The following is a 22,806-nucleotide window of genomic DNA, read 5'->3' on the forward strand; positions in this document are numbered from 1 at the left end:
TTGTCCTTTATAGATCTCTTCATAATGTTTTCTTTTTTAATTTTTTTTTGCTCATAACACATGGATCCGCTACAGAAAGCTCTCACCAGTCAGTCTCCGGAAATATTCCTGGCAGTCCCCAAAACAGTCCTACCTCTGACAGCCCCACCGTGCACCTCCATGTCTCCCTTGGCCTTCCCTGCTTTCTTTTTCCTTGAGGTGTCCAGTTTAGCAACACTCCTGCGATGTCTTATGGATTTATTCTTAAGACGTGTCCCGTCTAGCGCCATCTTCTTTTTTCAATCATTTCTGAAACCACTTCCATTTTCCTTTTTGCCTTGTAGTCTATCATTTGAGAAGGTATGCTTTTAACCATTCGCAAGCACTTAGTTTGGACAGAGTCCAGCGATCTGCTGGTAGCTAGTAGTTACTTCCCAGCGTTATAGATATCTTGCCTACATAACAACATGGCACGGTAATTGACGTATTGAAGTTAAACTAAAAAAAAAAAACTTGCAATTTTTTTTTTCGTCTCTCTTATTTAAACCCGACTATTTTCCCTTCACAAATGGCGATAAGGTGTAAAAAAAAAAAACCCATCTATATCGGCAAATGAACTGCGGAGTATCCGCAAAAGTATTTCTTTTTAATAATTTAAGGCAGTATTGTTAAAGTACAGCATAAACACAATGGATTCCCTTACTCACCAACCATTCTTTAGTACGTTCTTGCTATCATTTTAAAAACAAAAATGTCCTTAAAAACTTGTTTCGACAATTTCATCCATATATAACACTTTCCTTCTCAGCCATGTGCTTTGAAGCAACTAAAATTTATGTTTTTCATACGATGATGACTGGCAGCGTTTCTTTATGAGGTCTCCCATTGTTCTGGCACTGACCACCCTCTACCCTCCCCACCCCGAACCCACCAATGCCTTCCCTCCAGACGAAATAAAAAACATGTATAATTTATATAATTTATATAAATACTTTAACTATTGTCCGCCCCCTCCCCCTTTCATCGGAGAAAAAAAATGCCTTAAAGAAACCCTAAGTAAGAACGCGTGGCTCAAAGCATAACAGCCTAAAACTGGAGCTGGGCACAACCCAACCCTTATCGCGAACCCGTTTAAAGCTAAATACACTGAACCAAAACGATGAGGTCTCACCTTGGGCAATAGACACGGCACCATTGGCCACCGCAACCACAGTCGCAAGGACCAGCACACCAAACAGCGTCATTTCTTTTTCTTTTCAAAATACACTCTATAGGTTTTTAATCGCTAGCGAGAAAATTTCTGGTTTGAAAGCAATGTTTAAGGGCTCGCAAATCGGGTTGCGTTTTTCGCTAAAGCTTATATAGATGGTCAAAAGAATTTAATCCCTGAAATCTGGTGCAATTCATCAGCGTGTAAAAGTGATAGAGTTTATACAGGGGGGATCAGTTTCATCGATTAACTCCTCAGTATGAAAGGCTTGGTCTTCACGGATTAAAATTTCATCTTCGATTTTGTTTTTACTAATATATTCTGAAGCTGCGTTGTTTTGTCGTTTATTTGAAATGGATACTGGACAGAATGTATTTATTTCTATTGTTATTTTTTAATGTCAGTGCGTTGAGTTTTTTTTTTAATATAGGCCTACTGCATTAAACGTTTTATAAATATTGTTTTTCTTTATTGGTGAGTTGTTGTTTTTTTTTTTATTTAAAGGTCAACCTAATAAATTCCGAATGAGGATTAAAAAGGCGTGTCTGATACAAAGGAGTAGCTAGTAATCAAGCAATATAACAAAATTTTGTCCTGAAAGAAAAAAAAAAGAAGATATCGATCATTGGATTAGTATCTTTAAAATAATCTGCATCGCTTCTTCTTTGACGTTCAACTCCGTCTTACAGTGATGTTTGTGACGTACGCACAGAATGTATTGACAAAAATGTAAACAGTGACCTGATTCGGACGCCATATTTTTTTAGATTTGTAATTCGACTCGCCATAGCTACGTGTATATCAATGTTTGAAAGAGTGTTCCTCTAAGAAAAAATGTTTAAAGATAGAGGAAATATCTCATAGTTTATTCTTAATGTTGACTTATTTGACGTATTCTTTTGTGGCCCCTGGGGAGCAAACGGCTACATTCATATCTTTCCGCCGGATTCGGTGTTTGGGCAGCTCTCCTTATCTTCGCCCACGTGAGCTCAACGACCTTTGCCTCTTCTACTTTCTTCTACAAGCTGGTCGCGGAGGGACAATCATCTACTCAGGTCATGAGGTTAATGTAGGTTAAGCTTATGAAAAGATGCCGACAGAATCGTTTTTCTTAGACCCAGGTATGTGCTTTTTATACGAGCGTGTGTTCGTTACACAGCACATATGATGGCAGGGTGTTCGTAAAGTGGGACACAGTGTTTCTTCCAGGGGGGGGGGGGTGGCCACTTGAAATTTTCGGGGGGGGGGGGGGCGATAGACTTTTTTCGGGGGGGGGGGGGCGGACATTGTTAAATGTATATATTTCCTATATAAATTCCATTTCGTTCGGGGGGGGGCGGTAGACTTTTTTCGGGGGGGCTAAGCCCCCCCCCCCCCGAAGAGATGCCTGGAAGAAACTCTGGTGGGACATTCGTACCGTGAGGCTTACGTAATTTTCAATGCAACACAAGTGCAGTCTAGCTGAAACTAAATTGAGATTTTATAATAGAATATTGGTCTCTTTATCCTTATCAAGCTGGATTTCGCAGCTTTTATTTTTTAATCCAATAGCTAGGATTTCTTAAAAGATATAGGTCTAATTAGTCTAAAAAAACAACCATAATTTTTAGTTGTTAAAGATTAAACTTGTATTAATTCAACTGTGCAGAATGCATTCAGGTTTATCACTGCGTGTGGGTGTTTTAGGCTTACACTGTAAAACCGCATGTCAATTTGACTTACCAGTAACAATTCTTAATCCGCATTATAAAAAAAAAAATATTTCGTTTTTCTTTGATGAAAAGCTGACGTCATGTAAAGTCAGCTTTTGGCTACAGACGACCATATTGATTGCAGGATAATGGGTTTAAAAAAACAACAAGGAGGCTACTTCGAACTTTTTTTTTCAGTTGAATGTGTTCTAAAATTATAGAGAAACTCCACAGTGTTGATGATTTGTCAGTTTTTATAACTGTAGGGTTTATGTGGCAGAATTTGTATTGAAACCAGTGGCGTAGCTAGGATTTTTGGGCCCCTATGCAAAAAGTGTTAGTGGGCCCCTCAGAGGCGTAGCGACCGTTCCCGGCGACCGGGGAATAACTTTCGATTTGCACCCCCCCCCCTTCAAACTTTCGAAAAGGGCCCCTATTTGCCTTGGGCCCCTATGCCTTGCTTACGCTAGCTTTACGGTAGCTACGCCACTGATTGAAACGTCATTTTTATTTGAGTACGACGTGTTTTCATTGTCGAGCTAAGTCCTAAATTGTGTGACTGTTGTCCAGCTTGTAACCACACTGTTGTGTGCTAACGAGGACCTTGGGTCGAAACGTTCATTGTACTTGTAATTGTCCTTTGTGTGGATACTAACACTACTGTGTTTATTACTATTTGCACCTCACTGCAGTTACCCTTTTTAGTAATATATATTTTTTTAATTTGATGTATTGACCTACCATCCAGATTTGTGGATGTGGGCTGGGAGATGGGGGGGGGGGGGTGTTAGAGATCACTGGACGCCAAAACGACATTAACATCTTAAACTTTTATTTAGCCCAAGCACTGACCAGAATCTATACGTCACCGGAACTATCGAATACGAGAAAAACGAATCCTATACACAGATATATTTTATGTATATCTTACACTAGATAAACACAAATATAAAGTTAAAATAAATAATCCTCTTTAGAACCTAGCTATCCATTGGGCAGATGAAGTAGAGTTCATATGTTTCTTGACCACGGTATATGAAGGGAAGGTCAGCACATTACCCAACCGCCTTTACTTTCCATAACATGAGTTGGGTACCCATCAGAGCTGGCTGGACTCAGGGACATTCTATTGACTTGGACCCGGATTCGAACTCGCGAATTTCGGGTTAGCAGTCTAGCGCTCTACCGATTAGGCCTCGCCTTCCGATACACAGACAGAAAGAAGGTAGTATATGATCTGTTTGAGAAGCAGTGGGCGGTCTTGGCTATCCCATAAAGATCAATGTCAGCCTACAATATGTTGCTGCATCAAGCATGTTGTTGTCCTAAAAATCACAATCTCCAACGATTTACATAGCCTCGCTTTGATCCATCCCCAACAACGCCCTCTGACGGCTGGTATTGTTTGAAGGGATTAGAGCAACAGATCGCTGACAGCAAGAAAACAGTTCAAGTAGGAATTTGTTTGCTTTAGCAGTGTAAGAAGTTTCGGGAGAAACTGAATTTACGAGTGAAAAATTAAACAAAACTGTACAGCACTACAACAGTAACGGCATTAGCCTACATGTATACCTAATTGTCTTAAAAGATATTCACTATCTATATACCAGACCTATCGGTCCAGGTCATACCCAGAATTTCTTCCAGGCATCTCTTCGAAGAAAGTCTACCGCCCCCCCCCCCCCCCCCCGAACGAAATGTAGAAAATATATACTTTTTAGAGCGTCCGCCCCCCCCCCCCCCGAAAATTTCAAGTGTCCCCGGAATAAAAAGTCTGGAAGAAACACTGGTCATAACCACATAATATTAAAACTGCTGTCTCAAATCGTATTCGTATCAACAGAAAGAGCTTAGTAACAGGTCACTACCTCCCCTTGTAAATATGAATACCTTTTCTAGCCTGACGGTCCATGGAGTTGGTAAAGTAAAGTTGACATGTTCAAGTTACCTCGGCACATGAAGGGATACTGTGGTCAGCACTACGCCCAGCCGTTTATACTTCCTATAGGCGTCACCGTTACTCATCAATGTAGTTACTGTAACTATGTTCTCATTAGGTTTTCCTTACTGTCTTCAACGAAGAAATGTAGCTCAGGTGTTCTTAAAGATTGTCTTATAGTGTAAGCAAGTATGTCATTGTGGCTGTCCACAGGCAGGTCACTGTGGCTGTCCACAGGCAGGTCACTGTGGCTGTCCACAGTCAGGTCACTGTGGCTGTCCACAGGCAGTTGATTGTGGCTGTCCACAGGCAGTTCATTGTGGCTGTCCACAGGCAGGTCACTGTGGCTGTTCTCAGTTAGGTCATTGTGGCTGTCCACAGGCAGTTCATTGTGGCTGTCCACAGGCAGTTGATTGTGGCTGTCCACAGGCAGTTCATTGTGGCTGTCCACAGTCAGGTCACTGTGGCTGTCCACAGGCAGTTCATTGTGGCTGTCCACAGGCAGGTCACTGTGGCTGTTCTCAGTTAGGTCATTGTGGCTGTCCACAGGCAGTTCATTGTGGCTGTCCACAGGCAGGTCACTGTGGCTGTCCACAGGCAGTTGATTGTGGCTGTCCACAGGCAGTTCATTGTGGCTGTCCACAGGCAGGTCACTGTGGCTGTTCTCAGTTAGGTCATTGTGGCTGTCCACAGGCAGTTCATTGTGGCTGTCCACAGGCAGGTCACTGTGGCTGTCCACAGGCAGTTGATTGTGGCTGTCCACAGGCAGGTCACTGTGGCTGTTCTCAGTTAGGTCATTGTGGCTGTCCTTAAGTGTCTCACCAGTAGTCCAAGGTAATTGTAGCTGCCCTCAAAGTATGCTGCTGATGCAATTAAGTTTGTATTTCCTCAGTTTTAAACAGCCATTCAGTCCCAAGTGATGTTACTGTAGCAGTTCTGTCAAACCAGCAATACTAACACAACACAGAGGACAATATCCTAGAGAAATATCAGAAACTTTGACACAACTGTAAGAAAAGCCACCAAGATACGGTTGCAATAGTGTTATTTATTTTAGACAGTTATCTGCATTCTAAGAAAAGAATACAAAAAATCAATTTGGTATATTAAAACTGTTTACAAACAGAGGGTAAAACTTGATATGTGTTGAACATTTGGCTTGCAAGGATACATACAATTTTAATACATTACAAGAATATATATCTACATAAAATAAAAGTTTGTCATTTTAGTTCATTTAAAATTATTCAATACGGTAAAATACAAAGATTATTTTTTAAATACTAGAAACAACATATTTTAAAAGTTGGATTAATAATATGAAACTTTTTTAATAAATAGTCAGTCAATTAGTCCATTCAGCAATTTATTGTAACACTGCTTACGACTCAACCAAATGGACAGTTTATAACAATTTAGCTCTTGAATAAAGTGCAACTTTTAGAGATCCCGAAAATATTTTTTAGTTTGGGTCATTTTGGCAAAGGAGACAAAGGGACATAACTTGCTTAAGGAGTTAAAATCAAATGATATTTTTTTAAAAAGCGATTTATAAAAGGTCCAAACATAACTTGCTTAAGGAGTTAAAATCAAATGATATTTTAAAAAAAGCGATTTATAAAAGGTCCAAAAACAGAGGAAAGCAATTTACAAAAATACTGATCAATAAATTATGGTACAGTCATGTTTCTTATAAAATTCTGTATTATACATGTGTTGTAATAAGAAAATGTGATATTTAAAGAGTATTTTTAAAATAAATAATCTTAGTATATTTACACACAAAAAATCTAGTTTTAAAATGTCATCACCAAATAAATTATATAGATGTGTGTGCTCAGAGCCTTTAAAACATACATTGTCTGTGCTCATGTTACTTGAAGTACTTGGCTGTACCATTGTAGACAACAGACAGGGGGAGGTCAGGACTGCAGACCTCAGGCACCCAGTTATATCTCACTATCTTGTCAGCAGGAGTTACCTTCCTTGGTAGGTTAAAAACTCCATGAGCAGCTTCCATCTTGTAATGTTTTATGTTAGGGTCATTGGAAGGTAGACAGAGGAACACTATCTGAGAAAGAGAGAACAGATTTTGTAATGTTTTATGTTAGGGTCATTGGAAGGTAGACAGAGGAACACTATCTGAGAAAGAGAGAATGTTTTATGTTAGGGTCATTGGAAGGTAGACAGATGAACACTATCTGGGAAAGTGAAAAAAGGTTTTGTAATGTTTTATGTTAGGGTCATTGGAAGGTAGACAGAGGAACACTATCTCGGAAAGTGAGAACAGGTTAAAAAACAAATTATCACAATCCTTAAAAGAAAAAGTACAAAAGAAAAATTCTAAGATAGCAAAAAAATACAGAAAATCAGCATGACCTCTACAAATAGCTATATAAATAGTTAGTATCACTTATGATATTTCAAACCCAAACTTAAACTTGGCTTTTGTTTTTCCTCACTGAATTTGTACATTGAGGAAAAAATTTAATACAAAGTTTACAATAGCAGCTTATTTAATGGGTTTTTTTAATAATAATTAGCTCACTTCAACTAAAATAGCTCAATTTGTTTTAAATTTTTAAAAACTCAGCAATGTCATACCTGCTGTGGAATTAGTTTTCTAGTCTTTGAACATTTTCCAGAACATCTCAAAACTGGTTTTTCAGAAAAACACGTCTGCTTTGATGATTTCCTGTTTTTCACAAGGTTTAAATAAGTTGATTTACACTCATCTGTAAAAACAATAGGTAATAAACAGTTAGGTGAAGTTTCAAAGAAATATTTTTAAAATTTGAGAAAAGAGATCAAAAACCCATTTTAAAATCAAATGTAGGTAACAAATTGAGAAAGACAATACATTTAAATAGTTCTACTAGCATCAGCTTAGTTTTCCTTATTATTTTGAACAAGTGAATGGAAGAAATAAATAAAAGAGACAAGATTGAGGGGATCACAGTGTTAAAGATGCTGGTGTATGGATGGTAAGAATTCTTGAACTAAAGGAACTCACGACACACTGTGCTGGATTTACACAGTCCTACTACTATAAGGATTCCCCAACTCTACTAGACACCTGAATTAATTCTGGTCAAATAAAACCAGCTGGATATTCAGCTGATCACTTGGTCAGTGAAACAGGTTAACTCTAATCACTCTAATGTACCATCTGGTCAATTGAAAAAAAGATACCTACTTAATTTTCTTTGCAAAGTGTAGTCAAGAAAACTAAATGAATAAATGATCCAGTATTTTATAATTTCTTACTTAATGTAGTTTCAGCATTGCCCATCTTTGGAGGCTCTTTATTATCGTCTACTATGGTGTGCTTGTTGGATTTGTGAATCTGTCTATAAAAAAATAAAACAAAAGAACCCGTAAAAAACAACTTCAGAACTACTATTACACTGTCAGAATAGCAAGCAAAAAGTTAAACCCTCATCTTTAGTATTAATCTGTGGGATAGCATGGTCAAGTAATAGAGGACACTACTGCTAACCTGCAAGTCTCAAGTTCAGTTCACAGATTTGATTGCTAGATTACTCTGTCCTTATGGTACCTTACTCATATTGGTGGAAATAAAAAGTAGCCAGGCTTAGCAGACTAGACCATCCCTTCCTATTGGAAAATCCCAAAACAGGTGAACTTTATCTATTGGCCACCAGGTCCAAAAGGGTTAACTTACCTCTCTTCAAAACAAAACTTACTTCTTGTGTAGAGAACTTAAAGGGTCCAAAAGGGTTAACTTTACTTTTTGTTATAATAATCGAGCATTAAAACCTTTTATAAAAACAAAACTTATGTCTTGTGTATGGTCCAAAAGGGTTAACTTTACTTTTTGATATAATAATCTAGCTTTAAAACCTCTCCTAAAAGCAAAACGTATGTCTTGTGTAGAGAACTTACAGGGCCCAAAAGGGTTAACTTGATCTTTTGTAATAATAATCTAGCATTAAGAGCTTACACTTGGGGGCTGTAGTCAGAGGGCGGGGCTGGGCAGTTGGCGTCAGGCAGAACATAAGAAGGCACAAATGATTTGGCTGTGGGATAAAGCTCATGGCCAGGTCCCTCATACTCCAAGGACATCTGAGTGTCAAAGTTCCCACACAGTCCACACATTTGCTCTTTGAAGAATGCTGAGATCTAGATCAAAAGATTTGTTTTGTGTCATAGACTTTCATTATTGTTTTTTCTTCATTATCCATTCTTTAGTAAACAATGAACAAAACAAAAATCGTTAATTAATACTAGGTATATAAAATGTGGTATGAATTTGGCACGATTGACAATAAGAGTTATTTCAAGCTTATCAAATTAGTACTTTTCATAATTGAAAAAATTATTCTGTTTAATTGGGTTATGTGATGTTAATAGATATTTATTTTAAATTATGTTGATCTTAAGTACTATGAGAAAAAATTATGGACTCAGAGAAAAATCATAAATATTTGAGAAAAATAAAAAGAATTTCAATATATAAAAAAAATTATTTTTAACACAAATGAAAACCACAGCCTAGAAAAAGCTCTGGATATTTTGACATTAAAAAAATCAATCTTTTTTCCAAAACTCACAGATATTTTGACATGGTTTGTGTCCACGACCAGTCCAACTCCAATCATCGGTAAGTCAACTTTTATTTTCAATCCCATTTTCTCAATCATCAGAACTGTTCTATTGCTGAAAATGAGAGGAGTGTGAGTATTCATTATCTGTTGATCTTTCTTACACTAAGGCAGGAAACTATGAGAGGATCAAATTATTTTTCAGGGAAGGGTGGGACCAGCATAATTAACATAAAAAGTGGATTTAGGTAACGAAAAATAAAAAAGAACACGTAAGGAGTCTAATTTATTTCTCTGTAGGCCTATATGCTGCAACTAGTATTTACTGAATCTTTAAAATCTTTTATTTACTACACATACTGCCAAAGTTAACTGTTTTAATCATTTTTAAAAGTATACAAAAAACTGTTAGTCAAAAAGAATAAGATGGAAATATTAAGTACAAAACAATTTTTTACTCACATGTTGTACTCAGCCACCTGATAAGTGATGGGTTGATAATCTCTTAAATTCAACACTTCACCATCCACCTTGACACCAACATCCAAGTCACCTGCATCAACTTCAATCATCTTGTCCTCTGTCAGAATGTTGATTACCTGAGTAAAATAGCATCAACATTTTAATTTTTTTTTTTAAACAGAAATTTTGGAACAAAATTAACAAGATTTTTTTTTTACAGAGAAATAACACATTAAAAAACATTTTTATTATAGTGTTTTTTAATAAACATTTTAAAAATCTTAATAAAGATAACTCACTTTGTTTTGACTGGAAGAGTTAGCAGTCTCCATGGTGATGGCAAACACCCTGCCCACACAGTCCATAGCTAGCACTAAGTTGCACTTTTTTAACTTGGAAGGTATGGGATATGTGACTTTATCAAATGTCCTCACCATTTGTTTAGTGATAATACATCTGGCTGAAATTTTAGAAGTATTTAAACATAGAAATGTGTTTCCACTGTCTTAAAAATCTTAAAAGCCATGTTTTGAAAAGATGCAAATAAGTCTAATTTGTTTAACTTTTTAAAAAATTTCATAATGCAATACATTAACACAATCAGAGGTAATAAATAATATTAACTTATGAAGAAAAATTTGTAGTGAAATTAATTAACTTACCAGGTAGGAAATCTTCAGTTAAATAAGAAACCATTTGATTCAACACTGGTTTTGTATTCTGGTTTGGCTTTAATCCTTTAAAAATATCTGGCAGAGGGATGTTGAGGAACTTATTGGTTTCCCGTTCATTCATAAGATACATGTCCCACTGTTAAAATATTAAAGATCTCAAAAGTAAATAAAAATCTCAAAAGCAATTGAACGAACATAAAGTAAATTTTAAAAAACACTTCTTTCTTTAAAAATATTTTTTATTTGTATTCTTATTTTTTCTAAATAATATTTCCCTATGGTAATTATACGTTTAGTTTTTTTCCTTTACATAAAACAATTTTAACACTACAATAGCATTGTACTAGTAACCCAACTTGCCTTCTGGTTGAGTTCAGAAATATCTAAGACAAGCTCAGTCTGTCTGCTGGTCATAGATGCAAGAGGTGGATGACGGCTGTATCCATTCCACCACGTATTCTTCATAAGTTCTTGTGTTTGACATCCCAGCTTAATCAACCAATGAGGCAAGGATTTCTGTAAGTTAAACAAAGGTTTCATAATAAATGTAATAATTAGGTCAATTTACTTAAATGGTATGCTAATTAGAGATACCAATGTTAGAAGAAAGAAAGTTATTTTTAGTCTTTCCCTAATAATTTCCAAAGACTGGTTTATTTTATTTACTACTGACCTTATCATATTGAGCCACAAAATGTAAATGGTTGTAAGAGTTTAGCATTGTTCTGATACTGCTGGACTTCCATAACTCATCAGCTAACAGAGAATCAATGGCATTTCCCATGTCTGTACTTCTGACCACTGAGTTCATCTGTTGGTACAGGTAGGTTAGCTGCTCAACACTTCTGGTTGCCAAAAGCTGGTCAGTTGAGAAATTTCATAAGTTATTAATTGTGGGTTTTTTTTAATTATCTTCTCACCTTTTATCTTTTTACAGATTCAGTGTCTGTTCATGAACATTTAGGTCAAATCTTCAAACTCAATTTTGAACCATTATTAATGCTGCAATTTTTTTTTAAACATTCCACATCTCAAGATGTACAAATAAATCTACTTTACGGTCAACTCAAAAATTAATTTAAAAAAAAAAAAAAAAAAAATAATACTTCTTTCATTAAAATAGTAAAAACTCTGACTGCTAAGTTGTATTTAAAAGAATTCTTGACCAACAAACACTTTAATAACTTAAGATATTTTATGTTTATTTTCTTTTTTAGAGCTATAAAGTTGTTTATTTTAAAATTGGAGCTTTTATAAAAATAAAAATAAACTTAACTCCTAGCTTTTAGCTTTACCAGATGTGCATGCATGGTTACCTGTATGTGGAAATTATTCTTCATGTTGTCAGGTTGTCCCCAGCTAATGTTTAGTAAACCATTTATGCCAACTGGCAACAAATGTGTGGAGGTATCTTGCTGGGATATGGTTTGGACAGGTGGATAACTGAGTTTTTCATCCAGCATTTCACCACTGTATGAGTCATCCACACCAACTTCAGATTCCTCTATCTTAGTCTGGTTAATAGAAAATGACTTATAATAACATTATTTGTTTTAATCAAATTAGGATAAACTATAACAACCACTAATTGAAGATTTAAGTTGCAATGTATAGGTTATGATATATATTAACTGCATTGATTTTCAAAAATAGATTTTAAGAATACAATAATTTTAATGCAAGTTTTAATGTAAGTGAAAACTAAAAGGTTTCTTAAGTCTAAAATATTGCTAACCTCAGACAATACACCCAAGTGTAATCTCTGTTCCAGTGAATGTTCAACCTTATCAAGTGTCTCCAGTAAAATGGCTGTTTGCTCCAACAATCCTTCTTGTTTATCTGGTCTGTCCTGCATATCTTGACATGCTTGAAGAACAATTTCACATAATTTTCTCTGGTCTTTTATTGCCTGGAATTAGAAATGTGTGGTTGTGAACGTAAACAACATTAAGTAAAATCACAACATGAACCAAAATAGAGGTGGGTGGGCAGAGGGCTGACCACACAATTCTTTATAAGCTGAGTTCAAGTAAAGAGATAAAACAACAGAAATTCGATTAACTTCACCAACCCTATGGATTATTAGAACTTCTTTACTTTTATGTTAACCACATTAAGGCACATAACAAATATGAAGTAAATATGAGCAATTGATGTCTATGTTTTGAGTGACACAGCACACATTAATCCAGAATCACAAGTGTGAAGAACATCAATGGTCTACCTAGCTTTGACGATTACTGGACATTCAAAACAGATTTCAAAGTAAGATGGACATCATTTATCTGTCATTGCCACAGCAAAACAAACTCTTCTTAACATGATCCTGATTTATGACTATGTTTGTTTCTCCAAAAGTGCATGTACTTAAGTAATTGTAGCTTTAAAGAAAGGCTATTTGTCTGGAACAAAATAAAACACCATTTACCTGGCTAAACACCATGACTACAGTAACTTTGCTATAGTCCTCTGTTAGTTCAGCCATAATGTCAGGGTGGAGATGTATCATAGATGTTTGCAGAACTTGGGCCTTGTCTATAGCTCTCTGTATCAATGTATGCCACAAACTGGGAGACCAATTCCTGGCTTGCAAGTACCTTGAGCACAAACAAAACCAATGGAATAAATTTACTATGGAAGTGTGTGGGGGCTGCGGAGGTAGGTGAGATTGTAAAGTATAAAGTGTGGGTCGATAACTCCAAATCATACATAAGTCCAGCCAGCACTATTACAAAGCTGATCATACATAATTTCTTTACATGACATAGACTAAAGCAAGTAGGTAATTGTGTATAATTCAAAATGCTGTTATATATATATCATACAATAAAATGGTCTTTTTACAAACAGGTTGATGCATCCTTCAAGTTAAGTACCCTTTTAAACACAAAGGTAAGTAGAAAAAATAACTAGTCCTACGTTTTTAAATGTTATGTAGCTTTAATAAATAGTCCTTACAGATTATGCAATTAATTTAATTTAAACTGTATCATTAAAAAATAAATAGTCCTACATCTAAAAATGTCATGTAGCTTTAATTAAAAGTCCATATTATTTAAAACTATGTATCACTGAAGTCTTGCCACATAATTACCTTAGCAATTCTTTGTGCAGAACATTTTGATTGTGGATGATATGGTGCAGTTCCCACAATTTCAAATCCGCTGCAACAGAGTTTAATGGAGGGAGATTCCTTGTTTGATCTTCTTTCACATACTTGTCAAAAATTATAGACATTCTTGATTTCACTTGTTGGAGATTTCTTTTAAGCTTATTGAGAGTTTGAATCCAGGGGTAACTGAAAGTAATATATAAAATTCCACTTGAGAAATGATATACTTAAAAAAAAAAGGATAGAAACAAATATTAAATCAGTAAAATGTTACATTACAAATATATTTTTAAACATTTTTTGGTCATTCTTCAAGAAATTGAATACTTAATATTTATTCTTTTCTAAAACAACTCCTTTTATACCTTTTAATATTCAGAATACATCATCTAAAAAATTCTGTAACAGCAAAGTAGTTTTAAACAAATTTTTTAGTGATTGGGCTAACCTTTCATTGAAACTGTGAGGCAGGACTGCTAGATGCCCTAGCTCCATGAATTGCTCCAGTCCTTGAATGGCCTCTAGCATTTCCATAACAAGATACAGTGTTGGTGCTCTCCCCATGTTAGACATTGTTTCCTCAAGCTCAGTTAGCTGGAAACAAAACCAATTTAAGTTTAAATTAATTCATTTTAAGTGAGCTCAGCTCTTGGTAGTATTTGAGCAAAACTGGATTCAACTATTCATATTTATAAAGTTTTATTAATATAACAATGTATAAAAATTTGAAAAAGAGTAAAATTCTTGGTAAGTTCAGAAGGAAAAAGGTTAAAAGATTCCTCTTTGAAAACAAATAATGTGAAACCAAGAATCTTATGAACTTTTTATTCTTGCGTTAATTTTGTTGTTAAATACTCCAGTGTTATTGATAAACAGACATTCACAGTTGCATTTACTTTAGGACCATAGATATAAATGGGGGGGGGGAATCATTTTTTCTTTACAATTTTATTTTTTACAAGGAATTTATTTTAAAGCAATACATGTTTTCATAACTATTCACCTTTTTAAAATATGTCTCCAGGTTTGCTAGTAGATCTGCAATTTCCCATTTTCCTTTAACTGCAGAACTATGAAAAGAAAGTCTGGTCTCAAATTCACGTCTGTCAACTGCAAAACTATGGCAGATATTTCTAACTTCTTGGTAAATGAGTCTCTCTGGCTCTTCAAGTTTTGGCATGACACCATCTTTCATCTGTTTCTCTCTGTACATGCTAGCCACTCGCTGACCTAAAAAGTTACTGTTTATCTAGAAATAGAAAAAAAAAATGTGAAAATTAACTTTTACTATACAGGTATACATTAGTAAGTTACAGTGACCATGCATAAACCTATTCACACAATTATTTTTGAAAAGTATTTCTAGATATAAGAAAGAGAATAAAGTGAAGTTTATAAAGGATGTTCACCTTGATGCTTAAACTGTCTGAGATATTCTGCAATTCAGCATCTCTGTTTTTTACAGCAGGCTCTATTTCCATGCTATGGTACCTTTTTAACATGTGACTTAGGAATTCATTTTGTACTGTCACCTTAGTAGCAAAAATTAGTATTTGCATTAGATTTATTTCTTCTAGAACTATCAACAAGTGCTAACCAATGTATAAAGTTAGTTTATTTAATATCCTACTGTTGAAAACATAATTAAATAAACCAACTACTAAATCTAAAGACAAAGTAAAAAAAACAACTATTAAGTGAATTTTATTTAGGATAATAGATAAAGGATTTTAAAAGAAATACATGTACAGTTGTAGTTGAGCTTGTACATCATCAAGCATCTTTTTAGTGTTTTATAAGAAAAATTATCCTTTACATTAAAATTTTCCTTACTCTGATTATATTATTTATCTTGTGTTTTTATAACCACTTTTTAAAACAATGTTATCTATAATCATTAATATCTAGTGAATGTGAATCCTGCAGTATATTTAACTTAGATACAAAAAAGAAGTTGCACAAGACCTACCAACAGCATTTGATCAATAATCTCCTTGTCATCAATCAGCCTTGTCTTCCACAACCTGTCAAACATATCCAGACTTCTGATGGTATCAGTGATGACCTGTTGTACAAGGCCAGGCTCCAAAGTGTCCTTTTTACTTAAACACTGGTGAACCCTGTTAATGGCCTATTAAATATGGAGAGTAAAATGGTATCTAATGTATTAAATGCGGTTATTTGTAACGTTCTATAAAATACTAGCATTTGTATTAGTGTACTAAAAATTAAATAAAAGATGTAAAAAAAAAAGTCTTCAATTCTTTCTTTTTGAGATCTGGACCTTTAAAGATAGAACAAGTAGTTATTTATTTCAATAGCTACAGCAGGTCAGTATTTGAGTGCTTTTTCTCTCCTTGACTTAAGTGAAAAGTATGAGGTGGACATATGCTTTAGTTGGGATCTGATCTTCTGACTTCTTGGTGACAAATCAAATGTACCTGTAGTTGGTATTTAAAAATTATTTTAATTGTTACCTCCATTTGTGAAAGAGTGAGATTGTTGAGAGATGTATGTAGCATATCCTCATCAAAGTTTTTGTTTGTGGTGGCTGCTTGGTTAGATCTGCTGACAGTTTGTCCTAACTCAAGGTTGGAATGGAATAATTTCTCAAACTGATACCTCTTATAATCAGTTGGGATCTGAAAAGGGAAAATAAAGTAATCAAAATAAACACAAGAATAACTTCTAAACTGACCTTGGGTTAAAGACAGGAAGACTTGCTGAGGTCAGAGACACAGGTGAACTCTACTTTGTCTGTTTCATGGACCATCTTTTTCTCTGACCTCAACATTTTAAAGGGTTAATGTGATGAGCACTATGTTCAGCTTTTTTACCTCCTTGGCAGTCACAGTTATGGTACTGAACTGGTTGGACACAAAACATCCAATGGACTTGACCTCATGACATTAACTTTTGGGTTGGAAGTCATGCATTCTACCACTCATCCATGGTTTATTGCTTTAATTTCATTAATTTTTTTTTCTAATCTAAGACTGCCATAACTAAAAAACAAATTAAAAAGCACACCTTGTAATGAAGAGGATGAAAGAAGTCCTGCTCCATCCCTATGTTGCTTCTAGTCATGTTGCTATGTGAGGGCATGGCCAGTTTCTTTGAGAAAATAACTTCTTTCATTTTTGTAAGAAGAGCTCCCATGTTTTTATTAATGACTTTCATCAACTCAACAACTTTGGGGTCGTCTGTCATAACACGATTCTTCAGAAGTAGAAATTAGGTGATAAAACAATTACACATTTCAGAAATATACCTCTGTTACTACTACTTCTTTTAAAAACAATGTTCATTATATATAACTTATTTTTTAAATTCTATGTATAAGCAAAATTGTTGCTCAACATTTTTTTAAATAGTATATGATTGGGTAATTAATTTTATTTCAGTGTCCAAAAGCAACAAAGAAATAGAATCTTCTTAAAAAAGAAACAGGTTACTTTTTGTAAACTATCAACCAATATTACTAGCTAATTTCAATGCTAACCTTATCCCTAACCCTAATTCTTACTAAAACCCTCAAGTCCTACCATCATCATAGTCCTTATCACTAAAAATCTGATATTACAATAATACTAACAACTTAATAGAGTTATGTTAAATTAATTTTGTTTCCATTGACTTAGCTAGAGCTGAGCTCATTGTTAGAAATTGGTAGGAGAAAATATTCAGAGATTTATCTTCAACATATTGTTTTAAGTTCTCAAAAAGTACCATGATGTATCTGTGAACAATCTCATCCAAATCATGAGCCACCAGAACATGATTGTAAACAAGCCACTGGACTATGGGCAGCTCACAGGTGTCCACCACACCTGTTACAAGAACCTCTTCCAGGTCTTTGGTCAGCATCTCCTGCACACCTGTCATTCCTTCCAGGTAGCACAGCACACGGGCATCACGGGTGAGAAGTAGCTGGTCAACTTTACGATTCTTCTCCTCAGATACCTTGGTCAGAAATACACTTTTAGATAACAATGTAACTAGTAGTGTAGCTGTTAGGTAGGATTAATATACATTTAAAATTTCAAAAAGCCATTTACTGCTCATTTCTACAGAAAATAGATATTAGGTTGTCAGGACACATAACCACCTCTTTAGGCCTACCTATACCAGCCTCGCCCATAGTAAATTAGCTCTTTCTTACTATAATTTAGTTATAACTCTATAACCAATCATACTTCTAACTACCCAGGAACTTTGAAAAACAAGCCTGGTGTCACATATAAGAAAAGTATTTAAAAATTGTGTTTTTTTAAGTATTAAACTAATGAAGAAATTATTATAATTTGACATGAGGATTTGTTGCATAAGAATTAGAAAGCTAGCTTCAGCCCTACTTAATTTGCAAATGTAACCAAAAAAAATACTATTTAAATTAGCATTAACAACTAAAATGCAATAAATGGACTGAATGTTTTATCATTACTTTGTGCTGCAGTGGTAACAGCTTGACCCAGTAGAGCTGCCAGTTTCTAGAAATGACTGATGCCTTTAGATGGTTTCTGGTGAAGGCTGAAGTCTTGATCATTTTGTAAAGCTGCTCAGGGATTAGGTTGTTGAGGACTCTGTAAAAACCAAATGGCATGCAATACAAACAAATAATAAACTAGAAATATTTTGTATGAAATTTTATTTTTATGGAACATTATAAATTTTAATTAAATTATATACTTTAAAAAAAAGTATGAAAACAAAATAAGAAATAAGCAGTTGAAGAATCATGAAAGTAAAAATATGTTGAACAATTTTCACCTCTGTGTGGGTGCCTTGATCATTGCTGGATAATTCAACTTGGCCATCTGACTCAATGAAGCGGAACTGAGTATTTCATTGGCTGCCTATACAAATAAAAATTAGTGAAAACTAAACCAGTTAGCTGCATTCATACTGAGAAGACATCCATTTACTATTTAAAAACTTTTTATGGGGACAGCACTACTAATTTTATGTAGCTCCATAATCATTTATTTCAGATGAATCATGAAAAGAAAATATCAGCTATTATTTGAAGCTCTGAAGCTGCTAGTTGAACTCACTATACATGTAGCAATGTAGAAGATTACCTTGTGTGAAAGATACTTTAACTACCTGGTCTGAATGTGTAGTCATATGATAATTACCTGGTATGAATGAGTGGTCAAATGATATTGTAATTACCTGGTCTGTATATGTAATCATATGATAATTACCTGGTGTGAATGGGTGGTCACATGATACTGTAATTCATTCATAACTTGTTGTTGCCAGCTGCCTGAGAAAATGTCTTGTGGCTCATGTACTTTAAAAGGGTAGGTAACTCTAAACTCACCAACCATCTAAAACAAAAGCAAAAATGGCTTGTGTAAATTTACAACAAAAAAATTAGAAAAATATTGAAAAAAATTAAATATAAGTCTCTAACCCTAGTAGCAACAAACCTGCCAAAGTTGGGGAGAGGCCTCATCTTTGGATGATTCCCACATTCTGAAGTACATTGTTTTCATATGGCTCTGAATAAAAGAGCTAAAAATAACTTCCAGTTGTAACTTCCTGGGTGTCACCCCTGTGCTCATGTCCAGACATAAAACTATTCCTGTGCTCTGTCTTTGTGAAAGGAAAGGTTTTCCAAAAATGTTTGCAAATTTAGAGGCCAGCTGGTTCATATTAACTGAGGTTTTCTTTAGATCGATGGGATCACTAAAAGAAGAAAAAGATGATGTATAAACATACAATCAACATGCTGTTACATGAGCTGGGGTAGAATGGTGTGATAGAGCTGTAAACAAACATGGAAAGTACTCTCAGATCTCAATGGAGCAGATTAAGTAGGGGTTTATTTGTGACATTAAGGAATTATATGGTCAGCGCAGTGCGAAGCAGCTTTTATGCAGGCTTGAGTGAGGTATGACAGACCCTTGTGATGACCAGAGTAGAGACCCCTAAGTTTGCCCCCCCCCCCTTTGATGATCCTACTACAGACACCTGTGTTGACTATGACTAAAGCACAGAAGCCTTCTGATAACTAGAGCATAGCCCCCCCCCCTCCCCCTCTCCTATGATGACCCAGTCTGAGTTGGCTAGAGTACAGATCCCTGTTTAGATTATAGTGTATACTCCTTGTCATGACTACATTAAAGACCCTCTTCAATAACTAGAGTAGAGTCCTGTTGTAACTTAAGTACCAACTCCTATGATAAGTTCTTGTATCTAAACTGTAGGAAGTTAAACCTAAAATAAATTTTTCAACTGTAAAATAATTGTACCTGTTTGTTTCGGCATCATCCAACTTTTCTAATATCCCATCCTCAGTCTGGCTGGTAAGGTTAAAGTCTGAGGAAACAATCTGACCAATCAGTGTCACTGTTGCAGGTGTGTCATGTGATGGTAGACTCCACAGACTCAACTGGGTGCTGCCATACAGAAGTCTGATTGGATCAACCCATGGGGTGGTAGATGGGACATGACCCATAAGGCCTAACTTGTAGCCCACAGACTTGAACTCACAAAATCTATTAATCTGTAGTAAATAAATTATATATTAGTATATTAGTGCTTTTTCTTTAAAAAAAAAAAGATTACTATTTTGCAAATCTTTTATTGAAAATATCACGGACTAAATGCTATTGCGGTAATGAATGACAAAAATAATGCATGGAAAAAGAGAAAAAAGAATGTATGCAAATGTGTGGAAGTTATTATTATTAGGATAAAAGATGTTTCTACTTTAACAATGTAGATACAAGTACTATGCCTGTATAGACAAACTATAAATAGACAAACTCACTGGAACAACCTGGCCCATACTGAGGGGTGTTCTGTCCAGGTGTAGTGCGGAGGCACTGGTGTTAGGCATCAGGGTCATGGACTCTGCAGAGGGCTCTAAGGTAACTTCAACCAGGGGACCATCCTTTAAGAGAGAAATTTTCATTAGTTTACACTACAATTAATGATTATTTCTTGAAGTGTCAAGACATTTTGTTTTACATATATTGTCTTACATGTATGTTATAATTGTCTTATGTTGTCATCACTTGGATCTATTTTAACATCTTGTTTTGCCAGTTGGATGGAATGTGAGTAAATAATGTTTATGCACCTCTTGAAGGTACATCATGTTTATTATTTTAAAACATATACCATGTATGTATGTGATTTAAAATCCATAAGTTACTTGATAATTTGTCATCTTAATGTTAACACAGCACAAGGCAACAATAGTTCAATAGTGCAGGTATAGTGTGGTTTGTTATGTCAAAGCAATATAAGGTTTCATTATATTAGGAAAAAAGGAATTTTTTTTTAAAGTTATGTTGGCTAATGAATGAGTTAAAAGAATTAGCAATAAGAAAATAGGCCTACTTACAGGGTTGGGTATATGACCAACTAATTTGAATTTGTTATTCATCATATCATACGACATATTTTGGTGGATGGGCATTGTGAACTTAAACAGGCCATTGAAAGACATTGTTCTTTGAATAAAATGAGCATCCAGTCCCATGGAGCCACACATTGCCATGGTCAGCCTGGAGTAAAAAAAATTTCTTTAACCATACAACATGGTTGGGCTGTAACATGGATAAATCTCAGACACATCCCAGAACAAAGATTCATCTCAGACACATCCCTGAACAAAAAATTAATCTTAGATAAATTCTGGAACATAGATCACAGACACATCCTGCAACAAAGATCCATCTCAGGCACAACCCGGAACAAAGATATATTCCTGAACATATATCCAAGACACATCTTGCAACAAAGAGGAATTTTAGACACACCCTGAACAAAGATGATCTAGGACAGTACTGTACAAAGATGAATCTATGACACATTTTGGTATAAAGATAAGTCTAAGACATCCTGGAACAAAGATGAACTTAAGACACATCTTGGAATAAAGATGAATTTAGGACATCTTGCAACAAAAAAGAATCCAAGGCGCAACTTGATACCAAGATTGGAATACTCTGTAATTTAACTCAGTTATTATTTGTTCTAAAACCACAGAGAAAGTTATTATTATAAATATTACATGGATCTACTCATGTAAAACAGCATCTATTTTTTTAACTCTTACTTTGGTTTAGCATCAACACTGAGATCCAAGTCAAGAGATGATAGTTTTCCTCTGTCTTTCTCCTGAGTGGGTGCTGTCACATTGAGAGTTATGGACCCTTGGGCATTGAGAGTTAGGGAGACCTTGAGCTTCAAGGATACAGGCAGCCCAGCCTCAGTAGGCAGAGTCAGCTTGGTATTCATGAGGTAGAGCATAGTCTTGATCTCCAGGGGAAGTTCTGCTGAAAGCTTGGCTTCTGTAGGGTTCCATCTTGTTGTACCTTGAGTAAACAAAAACAATTTTTTTTATATTGGTGTATTAGAGATTTAAGGATATTGTATTATGCATTCAACAGGGTCCATAGCCAAATCCCAAAAGTAAATTCAAGGCTTTTTCAAGGTTTTCAAGGTGATTTTGGGGGGAATTTCAAGGTATAAACTACCACTAACGGGCATTACAATGAGGGTGATGTATGTTTTTTGCACACACAATTTTTGAAATAATTTTGGTGTTATTACAAAATTATCTAAGTCAGGAGATTGTCTGAGAGTCCAGCATAATCCCTTTTGCAATCAGTATCTTTGGTGTCAAATGACACTCCTCCAACTTCTATTTTCAGAAAAACCTCTTTCAACACTGGCTTGACCATGTGACAGAAGCAATAGATCTCTAACAATTTTCCAAATGTTCACATAAGAAATTTTGCTACCAAGCTGTTCAATGAAAAAAATGTCCAGCCTATCATGTTCTCAATTAGATTTAGATAGACAACCATTTAGAGTACATGTATCTATGAATGTTGAAAATTGAAACAGAACTTGGTCACACTCAGCTGATTTCAGTTTCCATTTGTTGACTAGGATGTGAAGAATTCCCTTCATTTTTTTGGTGAACTGGCTCTATTTTTAAACATTTGCATTAGGCTAAGTCTCTCACTAATGACTAAAGTAATGGAGATTTCAGTAAAAAAATTTGATGAAAATCCTATCAAAGTTGTCTTACAATCAGATTTGAAATTGAGAATTTGAAGCTCACTTGCTTTTTTTACTTTTTCTAGAGACTTTATTAGAGAGTCAGCAACAAACCCAACTTCAATTGAATGACTTGTCAATGTCAAG

At 35.0% G+C, this 22,806-nt stretch overlaps 2 protein-coding genes across 2 annotated transcripts in view; both read right to left on the reverse strand.

The window, feature by feature from the left end:
- The window catches only part of LOC131931362 (uncharacterized), a 5,450-nt gene extending 4,176 nt beyond the window's left edge, over window positions 1–1,274 (reverse strand). The window contains exon 1 of the mRNA XM_059288149.1: window positions 1,151–1,274. Coding sequence (XP_059144132.1) covers window positions 1,151–1,223 — 73 coding nt within the window. The 5' untranslated portion in view covers window positions 1,224–1,274. The remainder of the gene's footprint in view (window positions 1–1,150) is intronic.
- A 5,264-nt stretch (window positions 1,275–6,538) lies between these two features.
- The window catches only part of LOC131931354 (vitellogenin-5-like), a 28,515-nt gene continuing 12,247 nt past the window's right edge, over window positions 6,539–22,806 (reverse strand). The window contains exons 18-46 of the mRNA XM_059288140.1: window positions 21,710–21,968; window positions 20,993–21,155; window positions 20,414–20,536; window positions 19,893–20,146; window positions 19,068–19,326; window positions 18,840–18,965; window positions 18,403–18,488; window positions 18,077–18,215; window positions 17,362–17,595; window positions 16,663–16,851; window positions 16,110–16,274; window positions 15,602–15,763; window positions 15,042–15,164; window positions 14,636–14,881; window positions 14,081–14,226; window positions 13,615–13,818; window positions 12,949–13,117; window positions 12,256–12,429; window positions 11,837–12,034; window positions 11,194–11,379; window positions 10,881–11,036; window positions 10,509–10,656; window positions 10,146–10,306; window positions 9,847–9,983; window positions 9,394–9,499; window positions 8,784–8,962; window positions 8,087–8,169; window positions 7,424–7,554; window positions 6,539–6,890 (exon numbers count right to left, since the gene is read on the reverse strand). Coding sequence (XP_059144123.1) covers window positions 6,693–6,890; window positions 7,424–7,554; window positions 8,087–8,169; window positions 8,784–8,962; window positions 9,394–9,499; window positions 9,847–9,983; window positions 10,146–10,306; window positions 10,509–10,656; window positions 10,881–11,036; window positions 11,194–11,379; window positions 11,837–12,034; window positions 12,256–12,429; window positions 12,949–13,117; window positions 13,615–13,818; window positions 14,081–14,226; window positions 14,636–14,881; window positions 15,042–15,164; window positions 15,602–15,763; window positions 16,110–16,274; window positions 16,663–16,851; window positions 17,362–17,595; window positions 18,077–18,215; window positions 18,403–18,488; window positions 18,840–18,965; window positions 19,068–19,326; window positions 19,893–20,146; window positions 20,414–20,536; window positions 20,993–21,155; window positions 21,710–21,968 — 4,904 coding nt within the window. The 3' untranslated portion in view covers window positions 6,539–6,692. The remainder of the gene's footprint in view (window positions 6,891–7,423; window positions 7,555–8,086; window positions 8,170–8,783; window positions 8,963–9,393; window positions 9,500–9,846; window positions 9,984–10,145; window positions 10,307–10,508; window positions 10,657–10,880; window positions 11,037–11,193; window positions 11,380–11,836; window positions 12,035–12,255; window positions 12,430–12,948; window positions 13,118–13,614; window positions 13,819–14,080; window positions 14,227–14,635; window positions 14,882–15,041; window positions 15,165–15,601; window positions 15,764–16,109; window positions 16,275–16,662; window positions 16,852–17,361; window positions 17,596–18,076; window positions 18,216–18,402; window positions 18,489–18,839; window positions 18,966–19,067; window positions 19,327–19,892; window positions 20,147–20,413; window positions 20,537–20,992; window positions 21,156–21,709; window positions 21,969–22,806) is intronic.

This window comes from Physella acuta, unplaced genomic scaffold (assembly GCF_028476545.2).
Source record: "Physella acuta isolate Inbredline_101_S28 unplaced genomic scaffold, ASM2847654v3 ptg001950l, whole genome shotgun sequence".
NCBI classification, from domain to species: Eukaryota; Metazoa; Mollusca; class Gastropoda; family Physidae; genus Physella; species Physella acuta.